General features: G+C 42.6%; 1 protein-coding gene across 3 annotated transcripts in view; it reads right to left on the bottom strand.

Annotated features, from left to right (window-relative positions):
- LOC126403462 (membrane-associated guanylate kinase, WW and PDZ domain-containing protein 2) overlaps positions 1 to 24,981 on the bottom strand; it is a 61,236-nt gene that overhangs the window by 24,701 nt on the left and 11,554 nt on the right. For all 3 annotated transcript variants that reach the window (XM_050066143.1, XM_050066142.1, XM_050066144.1), the window contains exons 2-6: positions 19,567 to 19,856; positions 16,847 to 16,963; positions 7,862 to 7,981; positions 4,014 to 4,187; positions 910 to 1,102 (exon numbers count right to left, since the gene is read on the bottom strand). In XM_050066143.1, coding sequence (XP_049922100.1) covers positions 910 to 1,102; positions 4,014 to 4,187; positions 7,862 to 7,981; positions 16,847 to 16,963; positions 19,567 to 19,846 — 884 coding nt within the window. In that variant the 5' untranslated portion in view covers positions 19,847 to 19,856. The remainder of the gene's footprint in view (positions 1 to 909; positions 1,103 to 4,013; positions 4,188 to 7,861; positions 7,982 to 16,846; positions 16,964 to 19,566; positions 19,857 to 24,981) is intronic.

Raw genomic sequence — 24,981 nt, forward strand, 5'->3', positions numbered from 1 at the left:
GGTGACAAAGACATGCCATGGGAAATTTAAACAAAAAGGTGTATCTTAAAGATGACAAGATGTATCTATATTTCACTTTGCATCGATAACATTGGATCATTGATAACTGAATTGATACATCAGTCCCGATCAATGTATTGCTACACCCCTTGGCTCAGGTTAAGGTAAGGGTAGCCTTGCATAGCCAGACTTATCTCACGAGAGCTGCCAGCGCTGGAGAAAGGGACTGAGGGCAAACATAGTTAGGGTTGTCTGTATTTCTTAAAACAATCACAGTTGTCTTGGATGATGCTAAGTCTAGGATGCAGCAACGCTGTCCTTGCAAAATAGTGTCAGGAGAGAACCTGTTTTGGAGCCCTGGCATTCAGATGGCTAAATCACTTCCAAAGAAAATGCCACATAAAATGCTAAAAGGTGTTTTAGCATGTATGCTGCGAGCTAGAAGGTAATCGTTGTTTCACGCACATTGCTAAAACAAAGTGTGAAGATACCTCTGGCTATGCGAGATTTTGAAAATGGTACCACATTTACCAGTCTACATCCTGTGAGCCAGACTAGGTAAGGGGAACCACAAGTTAGTGTACAGTAACTGCAAAACCACAACTTGTTTTTGCACTTAACTTTATGTACAGGGAAAACAAACATATTTAACATGTCAAATCTGAGCTTTAAAGGGGCTGGTAGGTTTAACCTTCAGAAAAAGGCAGGGTAGCTGTTTCCCCATTTCCAGTCTTTATGCTAAGCTAAGCTAACAATCTACCCCAGTTTCATATCCAGTGAAGAGCTGTAAAAGTGGTATCGCCCTTCTCGTCTAACTCTCAGCAGGAAAGAAAATAAGGTAAATGAGCATATTCCACAGAATGGTGAACTATTACTTTACAGATTTGCGAGGAGCAGGCAGATACGCACTCTATGTAGTGAGACTCTCCGGGGTCACTGAAGGCCTGCTCCCAGTGATCAGGCATCACACCTCTCAACCTGGCACCACTCCTGCTGCCGATGATCCCATTCTCTATGATGCGACCATCCCCGCTGCTGGATGCCCGGGGCCGCCCAGGAGAGCGATGGCTCGGAGGGACGCTGCTGACACCTGCAGAGCCTCCTGTAATTACAGTGACAAGACAGAGTGTTAAAACCGCAATCAAACTGTGATATATTATTTAACACATGCAGGAGGTGAAAGAGTTTCTTTTGCAATCTGTAACGACCTGATGCTGCCACTTCCATGTCAGGCAAAAAGACCTGAGGTCAGCATCTTGGCCAGCTTTGTCCTGCCTCTAAGGGGGCAGAGCGTGTGACCATGCATGCCACACGACCAGCAGCAGAAAAATAAGCATATTTTTTTGCCAAGCTGTCCTTGTAGCTGTCCTTCAGCATGGATCTGGGAGATGTAGGACATAACATGGGGCGTCCTGAGTCCTGCTGTACTCGACAAGTGCTGCCGAACCCATCCGCCCACACGGTATCACTTCAGAAGATGACTCAGCAGAGGTCAGGGTGTTGGATGGCTCTCTCAAACTCCATCCTGCATGCATCTTGCATTCACCCCCCTCAACAATCCAGGCTGCCTGCTGCCCTACCTGCCTGTTTGGAGCACGTCTCTAACTATCTGGATCTCTGCCCGCCTGCGTTTCTCACCTCCCACTCTGCCCTCCTCCCTCTTATCTGCTGTACCGTTCTGGCTCCCTGCCTCCACCTTTCCTAACACTTAGCCTCCCTACCTGCTACCACCACCACCCTGTGTCGCTGCCTCACTTCCTTACCCTAACCATCTAATCTCATACTCGCCTTCTGTTCAGCTTGTGTGCTCTAGTTTCCTGTTGCCATCACTTCTCCAACATTGCTTTCATGATTTTATCTGCATAGATGACGCGATAAACAGGAAGGGAAGAACAATTTTGAGGTGCCTTACTTGAGTTTTTCCATTTTCTGCAATGTCATTTTATAAAATATTACACTTTTTTTCCCTCCACACTTATTTGACTGTTATTGTCTCCATCATAACCTTATTAAATGTCACATATTATCAAAAATTAATTTCAGTGGTTCCCAACCTTTCTGGCTTGTGATCCTCTCTTAAAATGCCACATCTAGTTGAGCCCTTATGTCACATTTCAGATGCAGTTGCACCATAGAAAGCTTTCCCCTCTATACCTCTCAGTTGGTTTCATTTAAAAGAGAGTGAATTCACAATAGCTGCAACCTCCATGCCAAATGTCAGCCTCCTAGGGCAAAAACTGGCTGCCAAAGGGTGGAGACATTTTTGTGGACCGAACAAACGACTGAAAGACTGAGCTACAGAGCTGCTGGTTGCAGCTAATAATAAATGTTCAAGGCTCAAAGAAGTCAAATGAATTATTATTTCACAAAAAGGCAAAGATTAGAGGAAACGCCACAAAACGAACACACATTTTTAAAGCAGAACTTTGTTTTCCAGTCACATTAATCATCACACGACCCCTCAGACCCCCTTTGGAAGGGGGCTTGACTCCTGGGTTGGGGATGACTGGACTAAACTATCAGTCATAGGAGACATTTTTCTGCAAGTACTTTTACTTTGATACTGTTAAGTGCATTTTGTTGATAATCAGTGGTGTAGTAGATGGTGTATGTGCAGGTATACAGGGTATACCCACCTCTATCTCAGGCTGTTTAAAGTATTTACCTATCAGCCAAAAAGCCATTGGAGTTTATAGGAGAGTATACCCACTTCCACCTCACACTCAAAAAAAGAATCCACGGGTTCAACTTAAAAAAAATTAAGGTAGAAATTTGCTTGCATCTTTTTAAGTAGTTCCAACTCTGGTGTTATTGAGTCCAATAATAATCCAATGAGTCTTTTATAATCTAACAAACTCAGTTTAGTATAACCAACATGATTTGCTTTGACTACAAAAAACTTAATTAAGTTGAACCAATTTAATATTTTCCAAATGTTGTGGTGATATTTAGTGGTCTAATTATTTAATTTAAGATATTCTAAGTTATTGTTTTCCAAAATGTAAATAATGTTTTTGATTTTGACCAACTTATTGAAATAATTGTCCACTGATCAAAACACTTTAATGTAACAAACACATTTTTTGAGAGTGTATAGTAACCTACCCATCTACCCAGTAGTACACCCACCTCATCCACTACCACTACACCACTATAACCTTTCTTAATAGTTTTTTTAATACACCGTTGTATTGGTACTTTTAATTACTTTAGTTTATTAGCACAAGGAAAGTGATAAAAACAAAAGTATATAACAACACACAAAGCAAAGATTGTGCAGAAGAGGTTTAAAAAATGGTAAAAATTTGCATTAGTGACTTGGTTGATCTGAATATTATCAACAAAAAAAATTGGCATCTTAGTTTGGATAACTTTTACTTTGTTTTGTTTCTATAAAATCTAATTCTTTGACTTTAAATACATGAATACTTCTTCCACCACTGGTGATAAATAAGCCTTTTAAGATTCCTAACACACAAAAAAAGTCTGGCACAATGAGTCATCCATCACATCTAAAACAGAAAATGTTCTTCCCTTATTAAAGGACAAAAATCTATGCCGACTGCGTGTTGGCTATTCCCATGTTAGTTAAGCTTAATGATTAAATTTAAACACTTTCTGCTTCCTCATCACATGACTTTCACTCACCTCCTTGTGTGCACACTTGCCTATCTGCTTACCTCCTTGCCTGCTCGACCTAAGGCAGCCTGACCTTTCTTTGGAGGTGATCCAGCAATCGATGAGGCCACAGCCCCACTGAGAGTTTAGAGCATACTAATCGTGCAAATGATTGATTAATTTGGGTATCAGAGACTGGAGCTATAGATAGGGGGACAATGCAGCATTCAGCTGCAGCTACCGTGCAGGGTGTAAGTTGAGAGATATGTTTTATATATCTAAAAAAAATATATATTAGTATAAAAAAAGGACCCCAGTAAATTATTTAACTCCACCTTACATGTATGACCTTGCCCACACACGCTGTCACATAGACCAGGTTTAGTGGTACTCGCCTGACAGGCCTGAGTCGTCCTCGCTGTTCTCGCCGTCCTCTGCAGCCTTCTCCAGGTTGCTGAGCGATTTGCTGCGTGTGCGGAAGTTTCTGAGCAGGTTGCGGTGTTCCTGGTATGTGATGGGGGGGCTCTCTGCACTGATGTGTACGGGCCGAGGTGTGCCGTAGTAATTCCCTGAGACAGAGAAGGACAGGAGAAAGGCGTCTTGAGAAATGGGGTTGCAGTAAACACACTAAACTGTAAAATTGTGTGTTGTAAACAAAATGTATTGACATTAATCTAAAGGTGGTCAATAACAGCACACAGTCTGCTTTAACATGTTACTGAACTCCAGCTGATATGAAATAAAAGATTTCAAATTCAGATATCCAGTAGCAGGTTGGGATCATGTCATTATGCACACCAACAGCACATACGTACAACATGCCTGTGTGTATGTGCATGATGTATCCCCAGAGATCATCTACTGTATATATTCTATATTGCCAGTTCTAGCCATCTGCTCCAGCTGCTAAAGAAGAAATGAAATTACCTCCACCCCTCCATTTGGCTCATGGAGAACCAAATGGGTGGAGGGGAAACATTAGATTACTGAACTCCGCAACAAGGTCACCAGCCGTCACCATTTGCTGCGGTTTCTGCAGGCTACAACACTACTGATGCTCCCGATTGCTCTGCTGTAGCGATGTGTCTGTCAATGTCACATGGAAGGCAAGTGAGGATGACATTTATTGCTCCCATTAAACTCTTATAAATTATGGATGCTAATGTATGGAGGCTTTTTAATCAGAGGCAGCACTCTGACCCTTACAGGGGTGGAGGAGGAGGAGTCTGCGGGGGAAGATACAAGCGGAGTAACACCTGATGGCATTAATATGCATAAAGAGATGGTAACAGACTGCCCTATTATGAACTGTGTAATCCTCATTCATTACAACTAAAACTGCCAATAAATGTTCTTTATTTTTAACAGCTGGCCTGGCTATGTCCAAATGGAACAAAATACACCTACCAGCACCTCTACAGCTCACTAATTAACAACTTTTATCTTCCTTGTCATCAACGTGAGGTTGCCAGGCAACCAGCCAGACTCAAAGAAGTCACTGCACCTGGCCATGAAATTCTCTACCTGCACAGCGTAGTCAGATGTATTTACAAACTGCACGTCTGTTTACTCTACAGTAATGTTACTTTCACCTCCAACCTTGGTAGTAACAACAGTGTTTTTTCATAAATTAGTTACTTAACCTTTTACAGTTAGCTTTGTACACAGTGTTAATAGTAATCACCTTTCATTTAATATCTACGAACATTTTAATAGCAAGGTTAGCCAGTCAGCTAACTAGCTGGCTACTACAATAAAAAAAAGGCAGTCAAGTTTATGAGGAGGGCTTTCGCAATTTTTGGCAGCACTTCCAAGCAATCTAGCGTTAGCTAAGCTCTGAAAATCAGGCTAACGTTGGTGCTAACGTTACACTGACTAGCTAACATCGCTAACAGTTATCAAAGACACTGAGGTGATTGGCAAATTAACCATAAACACTATTCAAAAACGAACAGTTAATACTATTAACAATAGGGTATGTGAAAAGCTAACTGCGAAAAATATCATCTGTTTAACTTCCTGTCAACTCTACAGTAATGTTAACCTTTACCGACAACCTTAGCAATCACAGTGTTTTTTCAGCCTTAAGCAAGTTATTTCACTTTTGAGCTTTACATTGTTAGCAGTATTCAATAGCGAGGTTAGCAAGTCAGCTAGCATAGCTGGCCACTAAAATGAAGAAAAGCACAGTCAAGGTTATAAGGAGGGCGGTCAGACCTACTGAGTTTTACTGCTCGCTTTCTCAAGACGATAGTGTACATGTCACTTTAATTTTTGGCAGCACTTCCAAGCATCCTTGCGTTAGCTCAGCTCTGAAAATCAGGCTAACGTGGGTGATACACTGAGTAACTAAAGTCACTAATGTATATTAAAGACACTGAGGTTATAATGATCAAAAACATTATATACAAAAACAAACAGTAAATACTTTTAAGAATATGGTATGTGAAAAGCTAACTTTGAAAAATGTCATCTTCGCTCTGAAAATCAGGCTAAGGTTGGTGCTACACTGAGTGACTAGCTAACGTAGCTATCATCTGAGACAGTGAGATGTTTAGCAAAATGAGCAAACCACTATTTACAAAAACAAACAATAAATACTATTGACAAAATACACAAAACTGTTAAAGTGTCCTCTGCTTAACTGTCAACTATATACAAACGTTACCTTTGCCTCCGACACAGCACTTTTTCATCCTTAAGTTAGTTACTTCACTTTTTGCAATTAGGTTTGTACACATTGTTAACAGTAAGTTAACGTTACTGTTTGTTGTTCTACTAAGCTGGCTACTAAAATAAACAAAAGCACAGTCAAGTTTATGAAGAGGGCTGTCAGCTCGATGTAGCTTTACTGCTTGCTTAGGCAAGACAGTTTAGTCACTTTATTTTTTGGCAGCTCTTCCAAGCTTTTATTTCTTCTTTTTTTAAAAAGAGGCATGGCGACCTCACTTTGGTGAGCTAGCTCTGAAAATCAGGCTAACGTTGGTGCTACACTGAGTGACTAGCTAACGTTGCTAACGGTTATCTATGACACAGGTGATTTTCAAAATGATCAAAACCACTATACAAAAACCAATGGTAAATATTAACAATATGTACAAAGCTAACAGTTAAAGTGTCACAAGTATGTGAATTGAACACAGCTGTAAGGTTTACAAGTGAAGTTAATTCATGTGTTTTAGTAATGTAACTACACATTTATGTTCACAATTACTTTTATTTCCATATCTACATATTAAAATATTTGCAGCAGCATTGTTAAAAATAGTTAAATAATTTGCTGGATCTGCCTCAGTAATTCTCACACATATTTACCTCAATTTAAGTCCTTCTAGCTTCTCATTGGTCAGTTAAGAGACATGTGACCCATAACAAGGAAGTGTAACCAGAAAATAATGATGTTGTAGTGAAGCTGCTGAAGTGTGGAGAATAGTAAAGTTCTGCTGAAAAGAATATCTGTCTCCATCCTGCTGTGTACTCTCAACAAGAGGGACCCAACCACCACACATCGCAAATCCTCAGGTTACACAACTTCTGAACACTGCACTACATTGTAGTAGCACACATTGTGTTGAAATTATGTGGTGGCACACAGTTGGGTTTGGCACCAAAATTACTTGGTTAGGTTTAGAGAAAGAACTTGTTTGCGGCTGAAATAACTACTCTCCTTATGTACAGGATGTTAGTACACCATAAAGTGACTTAAATACGTCACATAATCTGATATGTAAAGGACATAAACGTTAAGTTAAAACAAATCCACGTTGACTGTCAGTACCACATGGGACATGAACAGCGGTCTCTAAAGCGAAAGACTAATGTTTGTTGACCCATTATCACCCTGACCAGGGACCTATGGGGTTGCAGCATTAACTATTGGCAACTGGATGATGTCGATGAACAAGGGAATTCATGTGGCCACACAACAAAGGATCCTAATTGACTTGATCCACTGGTGCCAGCACATAATTTCAAAATAATACGTACCACCACCACGTAATGGGGTCTTAATAGATTGTGGTCATTTCACATATTACTGTGATTGCTATGGTTGGAGGTGAAGGTAATGTTACTGTGGAGTTTACAGGAAGTAATCAGACATGCAGTTCGTATGTCACACTACACTGTGCAAGTAGACAATAGCCCAACACCTGTAAAACCACATCTCATTGTTTTAACATCTCAGTTTTTGTTTTTGTTAATCATTGAGCCTTAGAGGTGCTGATAGTAGGGTCAACCTCACCTTTGAACTTTCCACTCTCAAGCAGCGCTCCTGACTCCTCCAAGGAGAAGAACTCCTCGATGGAGACAAAATTGTAGTCTACCCCTGATATTTCTCCATCTCTGGGCTGTCTGGTTGTACCTGGAAGAGGGAGACAACAGGAAGTATTATGTCATACATCAGAGCCACAAGGATAGAAATACTGCGAGCTCTCACGTGGATGACATGTCAATTAATCACGGCCTTTTTCTTCTCACCGGGGGTCATGAATCTTAGTTTAGTGTTTAAACAAAACAACAACTCAGCAAACTATAAATAGTCCAAGTAGAAGTGTTTGACAAATTACATATTCTATTGAAAGGTAACAATGTTATAGATCTACTCTGGTTGTATTTAAATTATGAACAATCTTAAAAGGAGTTAACAAATTTAATTAGAATATTGATTGATCATGAAAATACCAAGTGACCTCTGTAATTGCAGCACTGTGCTCTTGTAAGTCAGTCGCAGGTCAACAGAACATTCACCCACAAACCCAAATTTGCCCTTTAGTTTGAAGAGTGCAATGATGACGGTAGAAATTTACCAGGGCCTCTTTATTATGAACAGATCAATAAGGACAGAATTAAACATTAATGAGGCACTGTGAGAGTCTTAAAGTCTTTCTATCACCATTGTAAAGATGGAGCACTCAGATGATCAATGGTTTGTCATCAGAATTGATTCACATTGACCTTGGCCTGCGAGAGAGCAGAGAGTCTAAACCACAGGAGGAAAAGCATCATTACAGAGGCTCAGTGTTTGTTTGCTTTGTTCCACCGAGATCTCCTACCACACATGTGCAGACATGTGGTGTGAAATATATCACATTTTTATATTACTCATTAACTCAGATCTGGTGGAGTAATCTTAATTTGCAAATTGAACTACGAGGCGCCCGCTCTGACCTTGAGACAAGTAATTCCTTTCCCGAGACAAAAATCACACCAAGCCCAAACTGAGGACAAAATCTCCGTCCTTCTCCTGAGGGACCACATGTGATGTAAGCACAGGGCCGGCAGGAGGGAGTCACACCCAGCTACCCTATAAAACCCATGATTAATGCACCGCTGTCCTGGGAGCTGCACTCCCAGCCACAATGACACATGCAGGGCTGCACAGAGCATGCATGCAAACACACACACACTACAGCCAACTCACACATGTAGACACAAGGACTGGGCACATAAACATTACACAGCATGAGGCATTTCCATCTGACCTCTTCTTTCTGTAGCACAAAGTGTGTTTACTGTACAGTATGTGTCCTGGTCAGCCACAGAGGAAGAGGCACAGGCCTCTGATTTTGTGCTCGCAGCTACAGCCAGCAGCTGTCATGCTATTTTCTTTTCTTGTGCCTCTGTCTCCACCTGCTCTGATTATTTCTTCGTGCAAAAGACAATGAAAAAGGCAATTTTCATGGCTACATGTAGAGTTAGGGGCTGAAACCAACAAATATTTACCAACATTATCGAGTAATCGATTCGTCATTTGGTCAATAGTGAAAAATGGCCGTCACAATTTTGCTAGAAGCTGGAACCACTGAATGGTTTTGCATTTTTGCTTAATGGCCCAGTGTGTAGGATTTAGGGGGATACATTGGCAGGAATGGAATATAATACAACAAGTATGTTTTCTTTAGTGTATAATCACCTGAAAAAAAGAACTGTTGTGTTTTCATTACCTCAGAATCAACTGTTTATATCTACATAGGGAGCAGGTCCTCGTCCATGGAGATCGCCATGTTGCACTGCCATGTTTCTACAGTTGCCCAGAATGGAGAAACCAAACACTGGCTCTAGATAGGGACATATGTGTTTTTGCAGTCGCTTCATGACGATCAGCATCAGAAAAACACTGATTTTTTTTTATTGTGAAACTGCTTTATTCGGTGTTTTTATTGGTTTAAATCACCTGGTCTGTTTTTTTTTTTTTAGAGGAGGAAACCGCTGCGGATAATTCAGCTCCACCCTAGAGGAAAAGAAAATTCCTCTTCTTTTGTCCAGCCTATTTCTCCTAGACATAGCTGAGCTTAACGTAACATTAATATTAGATTTTGACCATTTTCTCTTACTTCTTAAATTCAGCTCCTGAGATACAGCCATCCTCTTGTCTCAGCCTGAGTCTAATTTAAGATCTTAAAATGCTATTTTTCCTCTCACTGGATTAATCGTATTTGTCTGAGAAAATCAGCTCTGGAGATAAGAGTAAGATCCAAAAGAAAACTTGATTGGCTTTAAATGAGCCTGCACAATTTCAGAAATTTGTCTTGGTGATCAAATTCAAGTCTCAACTCTGTGTATTGTATCTGTTTTCAGAGCTGAGGAACCCCTGAGAAGCCTGTGAGCAAAGCAAAAGAACTCTAACTCTCTCAATATGAACAGTGGTTACATAAGCTGCAAAACTGTCCACTATTGACCAATCAACCGACTGCAGGGTTCACAGCACCTTTTAGCACCAGATCTGTGTGCTAGGTACCCGAACAGAGGGGGGACCAAAAATGGGGACATTATGGAACGGTTCCATTGGTACCATCCACAACTTTTCACAGTGGAAACGGAAAAAATGGGTACTGAACCTAACTGAAATGTACCGTACCTTACTGCTTGGTGGAAACAAGGCTTTTTATTAATCTCCAAATTAAAAGAAGATTTTTTTCTGATGAGACAAAGAAAAGACTATCGTGAGCAGCAAAATTCTCCTCTAAGCCGGCAAAAACCTCCTGAACAATGACCATTAAAGGAATTCTAACCATTTCAGCTGGTGCAAGCTGCAATCCTCACCACTAGATGCCACTAAATCCCCCTAAATCTTACACACTGTTCCTTTAATGGTATACTATGCTGGAATTGTCTGCTACGGTTGTAAACACTATTGCCAGCAAAAGTAAAAGCCAACCCCAGCTTTGTCCACTCAGTATTTCACCTCACTTTTCACTGTGTCCGCAATTCTAGCTTCCTTTTGGATGCGTGCCTCTTACACTCTGTTACCTGGAGTCTCATTTATAAAACAATGTACAGGATCCATACTAAAAATGTACGTATGGACAAAAGCCAAAAATGGTGTGCACCAAAAAATATTTGTCAGTTTCTACAATCAGGCTTCCACCTCACCATCTCTGTCTCCAAAATGTTCGTAAGCTTGGGTCAAAGTTTCTCCCAACATCGCAGCTATTGTGTGGGAAGTGGCGTACGCCTCTTTCAGGCATCGTTTGTGTGTACGCAGTGTTACGGAATGAGACCCTTGGTTGCTACCTTTTCATAAATTCCCAATCACACCTGCCCTCTGTGCCCAGGAACACCCAAAACAGCGCAAAATAAGAAGAAAATAAGAGAATACAGGCAGAGGGCAGAGTCACTGCAGATAAATACACAGCCACACTCTTCTAGTGGCTCAAAACTGATGATTGAGAAGGATTATTTTTGTATGAGTCTACATATTGTTTTTTTAAGGAAAATCCTGCACAGTATACCTCTAAGAAATGCCTGGCACACTTCATAGACCCTGTCCTCTGTGCTTCCCAGAGAAGAGACAGTTTTCTCCAGAGAAGTTTGACCCTTACTTCGCGGCTCATTAAGAAACTGTCTGATGCTTTTAAAGGGGATGAAATGATGCTTATGCGATTGGCCATCATTGTAGTTCGACCCGGCTCTACCTGCTGATGCTGTGTAATGTATTCAATCCACTTTGAGCCACGGTGCACCCGGGTTGTGTTTGCAACACCAAAAACCAGCAGATACTAAAGGAAATTAGAGGTCTCTGCGTTTAATTAAAGATCTGATAGCAAATCTCCTGATGACATCTGACATGAGTGTAATTCTTCTCCTCCCCTCAGGACACACAGATTCTCTCCAGCTGATATGGTGCAAGGCAGGGATTCATTATCTATGCACCCTCCTCGGAAATATATATGGCATGTCAGCGGGGGGACAGGATGGATTATTGACATCTTCTTCCCCGCCTGTCCCTGTAGGCGCCGCACACTGATCCCCCGGGAGAGGGGTGAGGTAGGGATTGAAGAGGTAATTACACAGAACTCTGTATCAACACCCAGAGAGAGCTGTCTGTCACGATCATTGCACAAAAATAGCTAACAAAGAATCCCAACAGTTGAAAAGGCCACAGACGGTCTGCCTGACAACACTGGAGCGAGCATATTAGAATAACTAAATGATGATGTTTCTTATCTCTGACTCACTCTGAAGACAATTAGGAAAGTCTTTTATGGAGGAGACAGAGAGACACAGCCAGCCTTGAAACCATGACATTGGCTCTGAATCATCCAAGGGCACATGTGCAAATGGTTAGAGCGATTATACAAATATGGATGGGAAAGTTCAGGAGGGTAATGTAAGGTCCTGCACACAGAAATTATATGCATGAGGAAACAAAAAAGGGTAGTTTTGATGCTCATGAAACAGAAAGCTGTGCCATATAAAATGGTTTGTTCAACTGGACTGAACATACACTATATCACTGTTTGTCTACACATTTACCTGCTCCCCAAAGGCCGCACAGTGAGCATCCTGCCTCAGTACGAGCACACAGAGCCATTAGACTGCAGTCAGCCCCTCCTCCACTTTGGCACTGATAGACATTTGCTTTTAATTTAATTCCCCCCCTCTAGATTATTGATACAGTAGCCTGCATTTACTTAATTCTGTCATTCATTTCCATTTTTATGCACTGCCCTCCTGACTGAGCCTTTGTAATGATATTTCTTGCATCAGTGCCAGCTCCAACATCAGAGAACATTGTCTCATCAAAAGGATTCAGGGACTGACATACTCTCTAAATAGCACCGTTTCAGAAGAAGAAATAGCATCTAAATGAAGCAAATACAAATCAAAACTGAGTCCTCGTCATGCTATCTTTGATTCCTTACAGTAAAAAAATATTTAAAGCCTTGTTTCATGAGCCTCTCATGCTAATTTATCTTCATCTCAGGTAATGCAAAGTTTTAATTACTGACAAAACAGCAAACAGCAGCAAAGACTCTCCTGAAACAAGGAGGAACGTACATATGATCCTGAAGGGGGCCACAATGAGCCGCTGATGAAAACTCCTCAGCTTCAAGTTCCTGTCACATCGAGCACAGCTGCCTCCTCGATTAAAAACAACAAAAGGACAAAAAAGATCCGCTCCTATATATCTATAAGTGGCCTGAAAAAATGAGACGTGATGGTTTCCGAGCTGTCTCGGGATCAGGAAAGCATGCGTGTGTTGGTATCGGCATGAGAACAACAGCATCTTGCTGTGACATCTCCAGCAGATCAGAGGATTACACACCCGCGAGCTGAGCCTGCCTTGTTGTCAGTCTCACTAAAAAAAGGACTTAGAGGCAGGAAGTTGTTTCCAAAGTTTGACACCACTGGCAGCCGGACAGCTTTATGTAGGATATAACAATACCTTGCCACAGGGCGGGACAATATATTGGTATTATTTTATGAGACTAGGTATCGTCTTAAATTTTAGATATTGTAAGTGTTGTCTTTTCCTTGTTTTAAAGGCTGCTTTATAGTAAAGAGATGCAACTTTCTGAACTTCCTTTAACAATTTAGTAAATCAGCCAAATTACTGATGATTTTTTATCAAAAATCTCATCGTCTGAATATTTTGTGAAAGCACCAATAGTCTACAATGTTGTTGCATTATCAATATCGAGGTATTTTATCAATGATGTGATATTTGATAGTCTCCATTTTGCCCAGCCCTTTCGTGCCAATAAACAGTGTCTTTAGCACAATGTCTACAATCTTCCCTGACCAAATTTATATATGAAAATCCTCTTTCATCCATCCCCTTCTCTTTATCCATACTCTGATATGGATAAAAGCACTCCTGTTTATTTGGGCAATTCACTCCCTGAGCAGCTGCTTGTAGACGCACGCATGCAGGGCTGAGTAATAACAAAGCTTGATATGAATAAAACTGCTATTATACCATAATATGAATATGCATGTTGTATCCTGAGCGAGACAGTTTTATCTTCCCTGGGAGTTTTGACCTGTGCCTTGTTCTGTCAGTGAGTGGGCTGTGCGGCATGGTGGCAGACTGTCCCACATGACCTACTTCCTGGACTAAAGGAGAGATTAGCAGCGACTCCACACTGCCACAGCAAGGTTAAGATTACACACACTAGGTGGTCTGTCTTCTCCGTACGACCACCTGCACAGGGGAAGAAAAAAAAAAAAGCCAAACAGACCAACACAAGTCAGAAAATTACATCAAACACACAGATCGTTCTCAGAAAACCCTGCAACGGCTGCTAGATCCTCTCGTCCTGTCCGGTGACGTCACGTTATAGAGGATTAAGATAGCAACAGATGTACTACAACTAGCTGCCTTTGGCTGCCATTGTGCCTGGTTTTATTCATAAGCATCAAAATGAAACCGCTTGTTTGGACTACAGGGCTCTTTGTCAGGGGATGATACAAAAGCTGCGCTAATAAAAAGAACCTGTCAAATACAACTACCATCACGTTTAATACCATCTTACCACCAACCAAACAAAGTAATAGCCTGGAGCACAGGGGTGAGGACTGTAAGGGGGAGACTGCCACTGAGGATAAACCCAGTGTTGTGACAATACAGACGGTTGCTATGGAAATGTCCAAATGGATTGCACTTGTGGCATCTGCTGTCTCACTTAAACTTATCATTTTAGTCTCTCCTGTTTTGAAGCCTCGGGTTCAGTATTTTGGCTGTCACCATTTTGGATTTTTGGAGACAGAAGGGACCCAAGGTGGCCATATTTGGACAACAGGGTGGAGCTGGGGAGGAGCTGCGGGGTTAATTTGACTGAGAGCCCGAGGTGATGCCCAGCAGACAGCTTGTCACTTAAAGCAGCCTCAACCTTAATTATGTGTAATTTTAAGCTTTAATAATATTTAAACTAGGGATTTTAGTTTTGGTTTGTTTTGCTCTCTATAGCCTGTCACCCATTAACTGGTAACTGGTAATCCTGAAGAATTACTTTCCTGTTGGTTCGGCACTCCATTGACTCTGTGAACTTTAGTACTGCATTTTAAAGTGTTATTCATTTAGAGGTGGTGAAATTTTAATGTTTTGTGATGTTAATGTTATATTTATTCATTCATTCATTTTCCGTAACCACTTATCCTGTCAGGGGCTGCGGGGGGCTGGAGCCTATCCCAGCTGACACAAGGCGAGAGGCATTGTACACCCTGGACAGGTCACCAGACTACCGCAGGGCTGACACATAGAGACAGACAACCATTCACACTCACACTCACACCTATGGACAATTTAGAGCCACCAATTAATCTGCATGTCTTTGGATTATGGGAGGAAGCCAGAATACCTGGAGAAAACTGTCGCTGACACGGGGAGAATATGCAAACTCCGCACAGAAGGTCCCCCACCCTGGGTTCATATCAGGAACCCTCTTGCTGTGAGGCGACAATGTTAACCATTGTACCAGTGTGCCACCCTATAAATGTTATGTATGTTATTTTATTTCCTGATGGCTTTGCTGACAGACAGCTGACTAACTGCATTAGCATACGTAGCTCACAAAATCAAGACAGTCATTTAGTTTGTGATAAAAGCACCACATTTGGTACATATATAGCTTAATATGTGTAGAAGACATCTGGATATTGGGGTATCGCAGACTGGCATTAGGATGACCATGGCAGCAAAATTCAATATGGCCGCCACCTGAAAACCATTTTGGCTATAACTTGTGAACCAGATGAGCTACAGATGAGCAACCCTCCAGTGAACATTGGTTACTTAATGTAGGTCTTTGCTGCTCTTCATTGCACATCATTTGGTTCAGGTGGTAGCTAGCTAGTGGCGCTGCTCAGTCACCAGCTGAGAAACATGGCGGGCACCCTCCCAGTTAATTCCAGTGAGCAAGTGGCTTCATTCTGATCCGCAAAAACCACCTAAGCATTGTTAACTATGTCAGCACCACTGGCCGTGCTGACACTGCTAACGGTGCTAACAGAGCTAAAAGTGGTATCATAGTTAACAATGCTAAAGAGTGGGAACAATGTTTACACAGCAACGCTGTTGGGTTGGGACAGCGTTAACTGGGAGTAATAACAGAAAGACCAGCACTGCAAGCTAGCTCTAACCGACCAGTAAAGACTGGAGGGTGGGCAGTGGGCCCTGTGTTGCATGTTGCATGTTGACACGGCTAGCCAGCTGTCTGTCTTCTGTATTCCTAGATCCAGTTGAGTTGGTGCACAGTGTAGTAAACTGAGGAGTTGCAAAATGAACCTATAGGCCGACGCGAAACTGGACAAAAATATTCTCAGCAGTTAACCAATAACAGTTAAACGTTGACATCCCTAATTTAAACAAGTAAGTCGTATAAAAATGTAACCCTGTACAGTTGTCATGAACAGAGAAATAAGCCAAAATCTTTTTTGTACCAGGCTCTATACATGTTTATTTAACATGGAGGTCTATGGGGATTGACTCACTTTTGGAGCCAGCCACTGAAGGAACTGCAGTTCCTCCTTGTCTTCTTTTTTTTTTCGCCCCGGAGGCTGCAGTTTGCTTATAACCCGGCACTGATAATGTGTCATGTTTTTTTTCCCCTCTCATTATTTCATTAAATCACCTCAGTTTCAGCTTGCATACAGTTACACAGTGAAGTGTGGAAAACAGTTCTATAGGCTTTAAACACCAATTAACACCAAGTTATTCACATGGCAGCAACCATGAGAGGTGTTATTAAAGAATTAATGAGGTCTGTAACTTAAGAGAAATATGCCTGGATGGGTTCACATGAGCACAGCAATAATTTATTTAATACTAGGCTTAAACATGAAATATACATATATCTGCACATGACAGCAACAGGACAAAGATCTGCGCAGACGGCTTAAAGGACATAAAAAGACAATGTATATAGATAGATGCAGTGTATGGAAGTTAAAAGAAGAGAGAGAAGAAGAAGAAGAAGAAGAAGAAGCACAAAATGGGACTTACAAGGTACAGCACGGAGGTAGAGGTTCTCTCGGATGACCTGCTGGAGTTGGCTGTCCACTGAGCCGGGTGTGAAACACTTGCTCAGATACAACCTGAGATCCTTGCACAATGTGGAGCCTGAGGGAAGGGCAAAAATACAAGTGTGTCAGGGAGAAGAAGAAGCAGAGAGAGGGAGAAAGGAGGGGGCATTAAGAAATCAGCTCAGTAAGCACAAACACTCTGATGCTGTATATTAACTCTAAGATTTGTTTGCATTCCGTCAAATTGAGACTGAAATTTATTTTAATCTTTACTGCTGCCGGGCTTGATTTATCACTATCATTTTACAACCTAGACATTCATATTCACACTGACTGATCTCTCTATATCACCTCTCATAGATCTTGAGCATAAAATGTGTTTTCCCTACTCCCTCATGCATATATGGATAACAAGCAACTGAGCTTAATTGCTCCAGACACAACTGTTGTCACCAGGGGTGGCAGAGCTGATCATCAGCTTCCTCTATCTGATCTCTTAATATCATCTCAAGTGCTTTACGGCCTCTGATGACAGGTCACTCGCTGTTATGTATCGGCTGAGAGCATCTCCAGCTTGTCACTCTGACAGACGACCGCACTGTCAGTGCTTCCCTAACAGGCTGCCGCCCAGCTATCCACGCCCCTGTCGGGCCCCTACCCCCACCGTCTGCTACAGCGGCTCTGCGAACTGAATTTGCTGTGTGCTATTAAAAAACGTCACAGCGGCATAACTTTATTACTGGAGGCAGTCATCTGCACGTACATACGACTGGCCACATATGGCTGCTGCCTGTAAAGGGAAATGAATCCAGCCAGATGCCTTTTAGGGAAAATGATGGGCTTTTGTTCATCATGTTATGAAACAGCTGCTGTTTTCTCGTCTGTTGAAGAGCAAAATTGAGACCTCGACATCAGGGCCGGCAATAAAGGGACAGTTCAACCCCAAATCAAAAACACATTTTCCTCTTACTTGTAGTGCTATTTATCAGACAAGATTGTTTTGGTGTGGGTTGCAGCGAATTGGAGATATCAGCCGTAGAGATGTCTGCCTTCTCTCCAGTATAATGGAACTGGATGTCACTCAGCTTGTGGTGCTCAAAGCAGCCAAAAACATACATTTGAAAAACCCAGCAGCAATGTCTCTTTCCAGAAATTGTGACCCCCGTGCCCAAGATAACTGAAAGACCTTGTTGTGAGCAGTTTAATGTAGGAACTATTCTCCTTCTACCGGACCACATCTACCACCCATATCGCTGTGCAGAGAGAAGCATGCATCTACTGCTGCCTCACCTAGCATCACTGAGGAGGCTCAGCCGAGGAGGATGCCATGAGTTTTCACATCTCGTGCTATCACAAGCAGGAGCCTCTTGTCCATGAGTAGATGCACGCTTCCTACTGTGTGGTGTTATCATTGGCAAGTTTGGTAGAAAGAAAATAGTTCATATATGAAACTGCTCACAATAAGGTCTGTGAATTATCTTGAGTAACCAGGTCAGGTTTCAAATTTATTATTTGGCACTGAGCACCACAAGCCAAGTGCCATCTAGCTCCATTATAATCGTGAGAAGGCAGACATCTCTATGGCTGATATCTCCAACACTACAAATACAAATAGCACTACAGGTAAAAGGACCGATATGTATTTTTGGTTTGGGGGTGAACTGTCCCTTTAAAGCAAGGCAGCCAGATGTCAAGGTTATTAGGAACACAGAGAAAAGCTACCAGGGCTCTGCTGTGCTTTGCTTTGTGGAGACTTGATGGACACATCAAATCACTACTCTTTGTTTTTGTCCACAGAGCAACAGTATTAGTGCTAAGACCTTTATGCTGCTGCCTTCCTGCCTCTGGGGAACACAGCCTAGTGTCCTGTGTTTGAGAGGATGGAGCAGAGGGAGTTGTAGTAGGAGTGTGAGTAGGAGGAGGTGTGTTACAGCAACCCAGGGTATCAGCTCATCCATCACTGTCCGCACACTACACGCAGTGCAAGCTGCCGAGGGAGGGCCGGGCCGACTTCAGAAATGATAATGGATCTACCAGCAGCAGAGGGACCGGGAGCAAAGGTCCCCATTTACACCCCTGCGGCCAAATCAGCTATCAATCTGGCAAGCAAGGCCATCGGGAGCGGCGGTCAGGTGACACTCCGGTGACATATTGCTCTGTTCGCAGCCAACAAAGACATCCGTTACCCCAGCCCCCTGTTCTAAACATCAAGGCCTCTCGCGGGTGACAGACAACTATATCGCTACACGCTTGTCATGTTGTCAGCCGCAATTTTGACCTCCTACCCGCATATTGACCGATTGCCTTGACATATCCACACTAATTGACGAGTGCAAATCAGCATCGGAATGCTACAGGCTGCAGATTTGGCTTGTGAGAGTCAGCGGAGGGTTATTAAGCAACATTATTATGGATGACAGCTTGGACACCAGTGTAACAGATTGTTTGGGTGTAGTGTGATGGAATAGGTGCAATGGTGTGCAGCATTAACAGCAACAAGTTAAACTGTCTGCAGTGCTGGGGAGAGGATTAAAGATTGAGTGTGTTATTATGGGCAATACGTACAGTAAAAGCCATTAGCAGAAGGAGAGGCCTGTCATGTTCACACCTTTCCTTGACTGTGTGATTATTTACACATCTATCAAAACAATGAACTGCGGATAAATTATTAGAGGGGTGAGTTATTGTGCTGAGTCATACCTGGTGACACAGTCTTGATGCGGATTGGGTGTGGGCAGGAGTTGAGGACGCCTCGGACATCTCCTAATGTCATCCCTAATACCGGTGTTCCCCCAATCTCTAGGATGATATCCCCCACTGTGAGACCACCCCCCGGAGCCGACGTGACAAAAGGAAACTCTCCATAATCTGCTCCTCCACCAACAGCGATCCCAAGCTCCCCTGACGAGCCCAGCAAGGGGACGAAGCTGTCCTGCACCTTGGAACGCCAGTGCAGCTTCTTCACCGCTGTCTTAGACATGGCAAACGAGCTGGAGAGGAAAGGAAACAGGTTTGGATAGTGAGCAGAAGGTGTGAGACAGTAAAATAAGTGTCATACATAACAAGTGGAGAGGGAAAGATCCTGTGGCTTCAGGCAGAAGGTTGCTTTGTTATTTAACCTTTGTCAGTTGTCAATGTCTGAGGTCTGGGGAGTTGCAGTGTTCAGAATGAGCAAAAGTCATGAATAATTCCACTTTAATAGGTCGGGATGTTTTCTCTGAGAGCATGGCAGCCTGAAAGTCAGGAACAACGCAACACATGGGAACTGTGGCTTTGTTTTATGCAAACATACCACGGCACAGTACATGACTGTCCAACCAAAGGAAACATAAAGACATTCCCTCATGTTCACTGCACTGGCTGCAGGCTGACGTTATGTTTTCATGTAAACACACAAGATAGGAGTTAGTGCACATTCCAGCACATCTTCAGTCACATGGGAAAATCCAGTTTGTGTTCGATAAAGGTGCGGGTCATTGAATGCACACACGTTTCGACAGGCAAGCATAGAAGCTGTGGCTGAAGTCAAATCCTCGATTACTCTGAATCATTTCTGTATCAACAGTGATGCATGATACTTTCTCACAAATATAGATTTTTATAGATTTTTCTAGACAATGAATAATTACCCCATTTGTTTGCACCCTGTCATCTCCAGGACAGATTCTGCTATTGTCTGCGTTTCTGTTGCAACATGTTTCCTGGGGAGCAGCTGTGTGTGAGTGGGCTGAGGATGTGGCTGACATGGTGAAGATTTGTTTGAGTCGACAGTGGCTTGACAGCTGTGATGTCCGGAGAGGGCGGACAGTGTTCCTCTGACATTATCAGAGCAGAACTGTCACCTTCACACACAGGACAACGGAGATATACAAGGTGGGGTAACAGAATCCAACAAAGTGAACGCTTGTTATCAAAGGAATAGTTTGAACTTTGGGGAAATATGTTTATTTCTGTTTTTTCTGTGAGTTAGATGTGAAGATCAATGCAACATTATCCGAATATGAAATTAGAGCTGCGAGACTGTTAGCTTAGCATAAAGACTGGAAACGGGGAAACAGCTAGCCTGGCTTTGTCTTCCTACCAGCACCTCTGAATCCCACTCATATTTTGTTGTTGTTGTTGTTGTTGCTTACAAGGAGTTATGTTCAGGAAGCTAATTTGCAGACAAAGTATTTCATTATTGGTGTATGTTAGCAGCAACAGTTGCAGTGAAGAGATGTCAAACTAGGTTTGAGGTTAAGAAACCATAACACAGTTTGTTGAGCATAGATTGACAAATAAACTGACAAGTTATTTAACTGTGACCTGCTGGGAGTGTATCTTGGTTACAAACAAATTAAGAAATTAAAAACGAAGGGATCCTTCAGTATCTGCCAATATATCCTTATATATCCTTATCAGATTTTTTTTTATCTTCCCAATAGCTATTGGTTTTGGCCCAAAAATTTAATCAGGCTTTTTTAATACTCAGACTTTGGTTGTCCATATTAAACAAACAAGATACATCATGTTAATGAGTGAACATAAGAGGCGCTGAAAGGTGGATATTTTTTTTTACATTTGGACAGAGGGGACTGCATTTATTGTTTTTCCAACCCACTTTATATTAAACCACACCCACGTGGACATAATAAAAGCAGGCTGCCAGACTTTCGGCTTAATGATTGGCTTCAAGCCTACTGCTGCAAGTAGTACTTCCTACTCGCTATGATGGCACAGCTTGAGTTCAACAGTGGCTTTGAATGCCACCCTTGCCAAAAAGAACTGAGGAACTCTACCCCCTCTTTTCCTTCTCCTTAGAGGCAGGATGTTGGGTTTCAATCCCCTTCTACCTCCTTTATGTAACTATGTGTCTTATATTCATACGTATGCCTCCCCTGTGCTGGCCGAATTTAAGTTGCTACAACTATTAAAGGGAAACTTTGCAGAACCTTTGATTTTTACCAGCCCTGTGATCACAGTTGGGGCAGATGAATGATGTTTGGCTTCCCCCTGTGCCACGAGCACTCATTTGCTAGTGGAGTTTTGCCACACAGACTTTTACCTGCACACAATGCCCACACTGCAGTGACACAGAGCTGGTTAAAAATCAACACCATTTCCCTTTAAACTACCAATATCACTATTTTCTGCAGCTATCATACAGAGATGGACCTTCAGTGGCTTGACCATCTCCCAGCTCCCCAAAAGCTTAGCAAACTCTCTGGCTTTGTAGTCTCCAAGCAGTGGTGAGTGTGGCAGAGGAACTGCAAGGTCCATCCATGGGTGCGCTAGCTAGCTAGCAGCATTCTCTTTTAATGGCGCTGGCTTGTAGTGGGCTGACAGTGGGTGGCATGGTGTAATCTAAAATGGGTTGGAAAAATGATAGACGTAACCAGGCTAGTTGTTTCACTCTTGCCTTTACTCGTTACGCTATGCAAAGCTAAGCTAACTATATCCTGGCTACATCTTTAATCATTCCAAAGTCGTTGAATACTTTGTCAGTGATTTCGGCATCAGACACCCTGATGCCAAAAGCCACCTTCTGAAGCGGTGTGATACATGTCAGTTTGTAAAGCGGCAATGCAATAAATGTGTTGTGAGAATTCAGTTTGTAACCTATTGCGATGTTATGATATGCAGCTAGTTGGCACTTATCTCTGCAATATAATTCACGGACAGGTGACGTCAGTTCATACATCCGCTGGAAGGCACTTGTCACGGCAAGATGATATGCCGCTCAATGGTGTCAGGTTGAAACACTGCCGGTAACAACACAATATAAAAAGCTGGGAAGTCCCTATAGGACAGGTGGGAGGGGTGGTGGATGGATCAAACAAACCCTGGACTTTCACCCAGGAGCCCAGTGTTTGCTTCCCGTATGAATGTAGAGCCAAATCATGATGTTTTTTTTCTAAACCTAACCACGTGCTTTTGTTGCCTAAACCTAAGTAGGTTCTTTTGTTGACGTCTCTGCATTGGTAGTGGCGTCTTGGAACATCAACAGCAGATGCAGGAGGATACCTACGCATAATATGCAGATGTGAAAAGGCCACTGACAAAGCAGCGATATGTGACAACTCAGGATGAGAATGTGTTGAAAGAACAGGCATGAGAGTGGTGTATATCTTGTTATCTGAATCTCAAGAATGCGAATAAGCGTGTTTCGCACAATGTCAAACAATTCCTTTAAACTTACTTTGGAAGATCTACACTAATACAAACTTGCTCACATACAATATTCCTAATAGAAAATCCTGATCCCCAGTTCCATTGTGGTGAGAAGATTAGCAATTACACATCACTTCACCAAGATCCAATCCTCTTAAGTGACTATGTGACCATGACGACCCTCGGCTGAGTCGGGATAACACACCCAGGGTTTCCCTGAGTGCAATATTTAGCCCAGCACTAGCAGGGGCACCCTGGGTCCTTTGGTCCAGCAGGCCTAATGAGACCGCTTTAAAGAGTGAGAGAAGGACAGGATATAACTAATCCTTTCCACTCGAGTGGTCATTCAACTGGCAGATCTGACAAGAATCCTCTTCTCCCATCCTCTCTCCTACTGCTCTGCCAAAAGACGGGGTCCCTGGTGGCTTTTTATACACAGAGACGGACAAATGAGGAAGAGGAAGGCAGGGAGTAGAGAGAGATTAGAAAAAAGGGTGAGAATGAAATGTGTATTGTATGTGTTTTTGTCCACTCTGAGAGTAATGGGAGAAAAAAGGGAAGCACAGAGGTCAGATAGAGATCGAGAGGAGCCACACAGCCTGAGGTTGGCATAGGACTCACTTGTTTGACCTTGCAGGACTTCAGCTCAGGCGACATGAGTCAGAGTTTGGGAAACGGTTTAGCTGGTCCATTGAGAACCCCAAAAACACACAACTTGCATTTCACTTGTGGTTCAAAGCTAACAGCTGTCTCTGTTGTTTTGCACATTTGAATAAAACACAATCAAACAAGTAGCGCTGTTTACACCGGTATGTTTCAACCTGAAATTAAGCGTATCACCTCATCCGTGCCAAACAGTGCCCCCAGTCCCTCTGTCTCACTACCCCACTGTGAAACCTTCTGCAGCAACATTGTTGACCTGTTTCTCCAAAGCCAGCCAGCCATCCACCCACACAGAAAATACAGTTTGCGTTAAATGTGTCATGAGAAGAGAGTAAAAACAAAAGCACCAACTTTTCCCATCTAATCATACACAACAAATTCCCATGTGCATCAATCCTGAACATTAATTCTATAAGCCGTTAGTCTCTTCATGCTTGATCTAAAGATTTCTCAGAATTCTTGGCAGTTGGCAGTAATGATTAAAATGCTAAAAATAAAACAACTATCCCATCCTGTTGGGCCCACACAGTCCCAATGTGTGTCTACATGATACGCATGGGGGCAGAGTGCGTCGCCCGAGCTGTAGCTGTTGTCTTGACCTCCTGCGTCTGATGGGGGTTTAATGAGCCACAGCCTGTCAGGTCCGCTGAAGCCTGGACTCGTCCCGCCGCAGACACACCCTGACACTGCTGTGCTCTCGCTTGCTCTGTTGGTGTTGATGCTGCAAACGGGCCCTGAACACTCATCTTACTGTGTGCACTTTAAACACAGCGCTAGGTTGCCATCAAGGCTGGGGAGGACTGTGCTGCTTATGACAAAGTGATCTCATCAAATTAGACAGTCGTGCAATGCTGTGTAATTATTACAGTGCATGCTAGCAGCTCTGTGCGGCTGTGTTTAGGGACAGTGATGCTTTGAGTCAGCATGCTAACATGCTCACAATAGCGTCCTGCAGGAATGATGCTGCGTTCCAGTTACCTTGGAAGCTGGAGGTCGAAGCTGGGAATGACATCACATCTGAGTTGGTCACGTTCCAGTACAAGAAGTCAGAAAACCAAGATCTTAGCAACACCAGTTCAAGCCAGATTAGCCACTGTTAGCAATTCCAGTTGATAAGAATGCATTATGGTGCATTTTTTGCGTACAAACACCATGACAACATGTCCACAGATAGAAGTTGGACAGGACAGTGTGTAAGTATTTTGAGCTCAGGGTCTTTGAGGTTCCTCCAAGTTTTTGTCTCTGAAATTCCGATTTCCCAGTGCAAATGGAACAAAGTGTTTGTCTGAAAACCCGAAAATG

This window comes from Epinephelus moara, chromosome 16 (assembly GCF_006386435.1).
Source record: "Epinephelus moara isolate mb chromosome 16, YSFRI_EMoa_1.0, whole genome shotgun sequence".
In the NCBI taxonomy this organism is placed as follows: Eukaryota; Metazoa; Chordata; class Actinopteri; order Perciformes; family Serranidae; genus Epinephelus; species Epinephelus moara.